Genomic DNA, 6609 nt, shown 5'->3' on the forward strand with positions numbered 1-6609 from the left:
ACTATTGGTTTATTCAGTTGATCTCAACTACATTTGAAAGTATTTTTCCCTTTTCTGTATAACATTTTAAATGTACTTTGCAACAGTGGCTCTTTGGTCAAAAGGCTGAAAATTGTTAAGTTTCTTTTTTTTTTTTAAACGATAATCGCAAAGCCCTTGTGTCAGCAGTCATACACTTACATATGAAAATAATAACATGTCTGCATGTCATAAAATTCTCACTAAATCAGTGCTTGCAGGCAAGATAAGACAAGTTCAGCTCTCATCTACTGCAATTACACATAATAATTGTTATAGAGAACAATTATTCAAAACAGTACTCGTGTGCCAGCTGTCATTTAGAAGACAGAAAATGAAAAATGAGTGTACTTAGACACATAGAAGAAGAGAAGAAAATTAGTAGAATCAGACTCAATTTGGCAGTTCTATAAAATGTAAATATGGATTACTGTTACTGTATATATAAATAACTATATCCATTATACTGTCATATTCATAATCATTTATACAATACTTTAAAATATATTTTAAGATCTTATGCTCACCAAGGCTGCATTTGATCAAAAATATAGTAAAAACAAACTATTTTAAAATATACCTTTTCAGTAGCCAATACCTATCCAGTCTTCACTGTCACATGACCCTTCAGAAATCTCTCCACTGAAATGCAACTTTTCACAGATGACAACAGACAGTAATAAAGATAACATGCAGTTGTCCCCAACCCCACCCGTCTACCCCTCCTTATCAACACAATCTTCTTCCACAGCAGCTGCAAAAGCAAGACCGTAAAACCCAAATAGGAAGTCAATCTATCATCTATTACACAATGCACCTTACAATAAATGTACACATAGCGTCTATGTCCGCATAATGCAGTTTCACCAAAAGTCAACTTTTCCTATTTGCTTTTAACGCCTTTAAACCACAGGTGCATTTTCGGGGGAATGTGAGATGTGTACAGAACCCATTGGCCTGTCATTTGTCAAATAACGCTATAGAAGTAAACTGCCGCCACAATTACAGGTGAAGGGAGCGAAAAAAGTAAGGGTTTCAACCTGGGCAGGAAGGACTTCAGGAGCACTCAGGGGCCGCTCAGTGGCCTATTAGCCATGATGATAGTAGGTTGCAGGCCATAAAGAGTATTACAAATCATCCTTTCATGACCCAAGAACTGTAATTATGGTTTTCCTATTGGTTTTTGGCACTGAATTGCTGAAGCTCAGTGTGAGAGCAAGAGGTTCAGACACCAAGGACAGACGCTACACAAAAAAAAAATACAAACAACAGCTGCTAGCGCTTACAGCCTCACCCTGAAAAGGAAGAGGACATGCTACAGCAAATTCAGATCAAAGCGAAATATCTAGTGGTATGAGCCGGTAGTACGTCCGCAAATATCTTCTAAAATTCAATTGTGGTTTAAAACTCCAAAGCTTTGAAGATCACTAAATCAGCACTTAGAATAGACCTAATTGTCTCAGAAAGATATCATTTAGACAGAGCTGCATTTATGGCACTGGACCAAAATGAGAGACCTTTCAGCTTTGACCTCATGAATAGCCACAGCGCACACCTGCTTTTATTGAGAGGACACAAATGCACTTGTGGAACAGCTGATAGCTCATTGTGCCAAGCAAACAAAGAGCAAATCCAACTTTGTGACCCAATAAAGTTAAAGAAACCAGTTTAAATGGCGACCCAGCTGACAAAAAAACATGACCAACAGGTCTTTAACCTGCAAGTTTCTTAAAGGAATAGTTCACCAAAAATGTAATTTACTCACCCTCAGGCCATCCAAGATGTATTTAAGTTTGTTAACCTCATAAGAAATTTGGAGAAATTTAGCATTACATCACTTGCTCACCAAAGTATCCTCTGCAGTGAATGGGTGCCGTCAGAATGAGAGTCCAAACAGCTGATAAAAACGTCACCGTAATCCACAAGTAATGGACTCCAGTCCATCAACTAAAATCTTGTGAAATGAAAAGTTGTGAGTTTGTAAGAAACAAATCCATCATTAAGGCAATTTAGCTATAAACTGTTACTTCTAGCCCAAAAAAGAGTCCATAATTCATAATGACACTTCATCCAATGAAAAAGTCCATCCCCTGTTTTCCTCTTACATCACAAACCATAAACATTTGTTTAGAACCATTTTGGACTGATTCTGCTTGTAAACAGTGCTTGATCTGTGCATATTTCTCTCCTGAGTAAGGCTAGATGACCTTTTTTACTGGAGAAAGCAATATTACAAATTATGGACTAATTATGAAATTATGGATATTAAATGTATCAAACAAACCAGTAACCTGCATACCTGCTAAAAATACTACACTCCTGATCTCATCTGCCCTAGATCTCGGACATTACACATGCTATTAGAATGCACACCCTTTAAACCCCCCAAACTATTGTGTGGTAAAGTAAAAATGACAAGCATTAAGGAGAAACATATGTTCTCATTCCTGTCACTGAATGTTAGCAGTACCGTCTGTTCTTGCAGGATTACTGTGAATAGATTACGACACTGTGCTGTAAAACACAGATGTGGCACAGTCAGTTCCCATTCATCAGTGCAGTCCCCACCCTTTTAGCTGGCATACTGGAGTATCATATCTCCAAAACATGCATCTATTTAAAGCAAATCTGCGAGACTAGTGATAAGACATTATTTGGCCATTTTGAGTTTATTGGTCGATAACTGCTCGTCTAATTAACAAAAAAAAGAGAGCTCATTTTGACCCATCAAATTAATTGCCTTGAACACCACACTGTTCCAAACAATAAAGTCCCAGTCTGTATTGCATATGTAGTCTACATAGGTTTCAATTTTTGTGAGTCAAAAAGCCACAGGCTGCACAGTAGGCAAACCTACTACATGAACTTTCAATCTTCGGTGTATATTTTTCATGTCAAAGTGTGAGATTTGGCTCATTGCATATACTGTAGGTCATTGCTGGGTCATTTTGATTAACTAAATGCATTAACCATGAAAAATAACAACAATTGCTGAATGACGTGGGACAGGAAATATATTCTCTGTGCATTCCAAGTATCTGAACAATTTGTTTACTTTTCGATGAAAAAACAATTTTGTGTTGGGTCACTGCTTGATAAAATTATAAAATTCCGTCCTGAAGCAAAACCGTTTAAGAACCGCTGATCTAGAGAGTTTTTCCTCTCATAAAAAATTTGATTCTTAATTTGTATGAAGCTGAATTCAAACAAATTGCTAATATCTTGTATGCAACCCTTGAACTATGAATTTATTAATAATGTTGTGAGAACATTGCATAGAGTATGGACTATGAACATTTACATATCAGAACACATGCAGTGGCTACAAGTTTAGAATGCTTTCATTTAAATTTTAAGAGTGGAAAAAAAAGAAATGAGAGCTATTAGTCTCCTTGACAACTTTGCAAATCCTCTGCATCAACTGTTACCAGATCACAATGCCTCCAGTTTAATGACAAATCCAGACTCTTTGTACTGATGAGGTACATGAGAAGTGCACAAACACACATTCTCTCGCTCACTCACTGACCCTCTCACACACACACACACAGTTTAGCCATCTCTTGATCCCAGGGGCTCCCATTCTCACAAAGTGGGTTAAATACAGCCCATTTAGCTCACGGAATAATGCCGTCTCCACTGCTCTCCTTGAAAAGAAGAGGTGGGTTAAAGAAAAATTCAATTCACATCTCTGCATCAACACTTCTCAGCCAAAGAAACGGGCCCCCACTAGAGTCTGAGTGGGAAAAAGACTAGGCTATGAGTGGATCTGTTTATTGACTGGAAAATCCATGGATTTCTGAAACCACAAGAGTTGCTGAACCAGGACAGAATTGAGAACATCCCTCTGCACTTTTAGTTTTTTCTAAAAGAATGGTAATGCCAAAGGATGAATTTTGCACAAAAAAAGTGGATGTTGATTCTTACTGCCAAGCTCCAGAAAAGAAAAAAGCATGCAAATCTGAAAATAATGACAAAATAATTCATTTCTGGGTGAACTATTCCTTTAAAAAAGCATTGCCATTCACCTACAAGAATGCTGCTGCTGGCTAAAAGGTCACACTTCACACATGCATCACACCCTTCCATCAAACACAAAATAGATCATCTGTGTAAAAAGTAAATGAAAACTCAAAGACTTCTAAGTTGTAATGATTAAGTTTTATCAGTGTCATGAAAATTAAGGTATTCCGTTCATTTTAAAATATGATTAACAATTACTTTAGCGCCTGTGGGTGTTCAAAGGACTCAGTAAAACATGTTTAGGCAGTTAACATAAATCTAGCATCAAAACTTGCATTTAAAGTCATCTTGTCATATCATGTTTAATCCACCATTTCCAACAATAAATTATTCCATAATGGAAATGCAACACAAAGTTGATGCCATTTTCTGAAGGGGATGTAAATGCTATGAGATCATCACTCCAACAAGAAACAGATGAGACATGTAATAAAGTAACTAATTATAAAGAATAAGCAATCAAAGAAGTGTCAGAATCACCAAAGTCCAAATATATAATAAAAAGAGGGGAAAAAATACAAACTAACTTTTCTTTTTCTATTGCCAAAGTATTAACTTGTTTATAGGACTATTGCATAAAATCAATTTCAAATATGCAATCAGGTTTATAACTTAAAAAGCTGGTCTAACTAAAGCACTGCACAGAGAACAGGTCATGGAGGTTATTTGGTCTCCAGGTATCAGAGCACGGAGAAAGCTTTGTTTTGGGTAAAAAAAGTGTATTGTTACTTGCAACCGCAGAGCTCTCAACAGGACTTTCCTGCCTCCTACCGCTAAGGCATCCATATACAGCAGGTGGGAACCCTTGTTTGCTGTGATTTTTAATGCATAATTTCACTCAGCGATTAAATATCCCGGTTGGGTGTCCTTTCACAGCTGTTCTCCTCCGGCCTGCTGTGCAGCCTCAGGCCACGATCAGTCACAGGGCGACCAAATGATGGTAAGACAAAAGAAAAGTCCTCAATGAGGAAAGAAAGCAGTCTGGACTCAGGCAGTCCTAACACAATATCAGTCTCTTATACAAAGTAAAACTGATCTGCGATTATTTAAACTACAAGCGGCTCTTTCTCAACTATAAAACTATCAAACAGACATTGACATGGAGTCACACAGTGAACACTAGATCTCTGTTACCTTTTCAAAATCATTTGGCACATCAAGAATTTACTAATGCTCATAAATCTGTAAATCCAACCAGGGAAATAGACCTTCAAGGTATATATTATTTGAGAAGAAACACTCAAGTATCTTAGTGCCTCAATCAAAAATGCAGACGACACATCTGTCCGTTATCCTTCTATAACATAATGACAGCAACAGTGATCTCTGTCAATCAAATATTTATAAAGAGGTTCTCAGTTTCTTAGGCCTGCCACACATGACAGCTGTGCACACCTTTTCTTAATTAAATGGTCTGCAACTGAAGTCAGGGGAGAATGATACACATCGGAAGACACTCCATGTATGGTGTAGGCAGATCCCACAAACCACAGCAGAAACTTCAAACAAGTCCAAGCTAATGCTCACAAAATCACCGAGAAAGACACCGGATGGAGGAAAACAATCTGTAAGCACATTTTGGCCTAATGTCTCTATCTAATGAAATAGCAAAGAGGAAAATTAAATAGACCTAATTTAAACAAAAAATATTTTGATAACATGCACCAGGGGGAAAAAAAAAAAACTTTGGAAGATGTGTTTAGATAGATAGATAGATAGATAGATAGATAGATAGATAGATAGATAGATAGATAGATAGATAGATAGATAGACTGTGAATTGGCAAAAATTATTAATTGTGTTATTTAAATTTGTTTTTAATGAACAATTATATAATTGTTTTCTAAAGTCTTTAAACAAAATATATATTTAAAAAATATACTTTAATTGGGGTGCGGATAAAAAAAAATCCTTATTGTCACCCTATAATAGATAGATAGTTAGAGTAGCCTATTCAAGAGCATCATAACGGCCAACAAGTAAACTAGAATGAACTTTAAAAAGTCACTTTATAGGCTTGTCATTCTGCTGTCTTTGATCAACTACAACTGCTGTAGAACTACAGAAAATAAAATCTGTATCTGTATCTCTCGACTTTCCAAAAAGTCTGTGGTCCAGCTCGCATCCCGTGTGGATCTGTACTCACCTCTCCTCTGCGACGCAGCTGGTGACAGAGCAATGAACACGCAGCAGAGGAACCGCTCCAGAAACGCGAGACACCTGCAACCATGAACCACAGTTGTTTTTTGTTTTGTCCATCTTTATCATTTACACTCCAAAAAGCTTTTCTGTAGAGTGCATTTCTCAGTTATACCTTCTTGCCATTTCAGTTTGTAACACTGATCTGTTCCGACAGCTACATGGGACCCTGGTTGGAAGGTGGAGGAGTTTCCCGCTTTAGAGTTAGCAGAGCCCTCGCGCCGGTGCAGCAGCTGATGAGAGTGATCCGGGAGCCGCACTGATGAAGGAGACTGAGCGGGAGGACAGCGGCGCACGATCAGTTCACCAGGAATCCGCTGGGTCCTAAAGCTCTTCTGGGCTTCCTGGACAACCCACCTACCTGCGCTC

At 37.7% G+C, this 6609-nt stretch overlaps 1 protein-coding gene across 2 annotated transcripts in view; it reads right to left on the reverse strand.

Annotated features, from left to right (window-relative positions):
* col18a1a (collagen type XVIII alpha 1 chain a) overlaps positions 1 to 6609 on the reverse strand; it is an 80866-nt gene extending 74257 nt beyond the window's left edge. For both annotated transcript variants that reach the window (XM_058786772.1, XM_058786771.1), the window contains exons 1-2: positions 6356 to 6609; positions 6188 to 6261 (exon numbers count right to left, since the gene is read on the reverse strand). In XM_058786772.1, coding sequence (XP_058642755.1) covers positions 6188 to 6261; positions 6356 to 6366 — 85 coding nt within the window. In that variant the 5' untranslated portion in view covers positions 6367 to 6609. The remainder of the gene's footprint in view (positions 1 to 6187; positions 6262 to 6355) is intronic.

The sequence above is a fragment of the Onychostoma macrolepis genome, chromosome 09, assembly GCF_012432095.1.
Source record: "Onychostoma macrolepis isolate SWU-2019 chromosome 09, ASM1243209v1, whole genome shotgun sequence".
Lineage (NCBI taxonomy): Eukaryota > Metazoa > Chordata > Actinopteri > Cypriniformes > Cyprinidae > Onychostoma > Onychostoma macrolepis.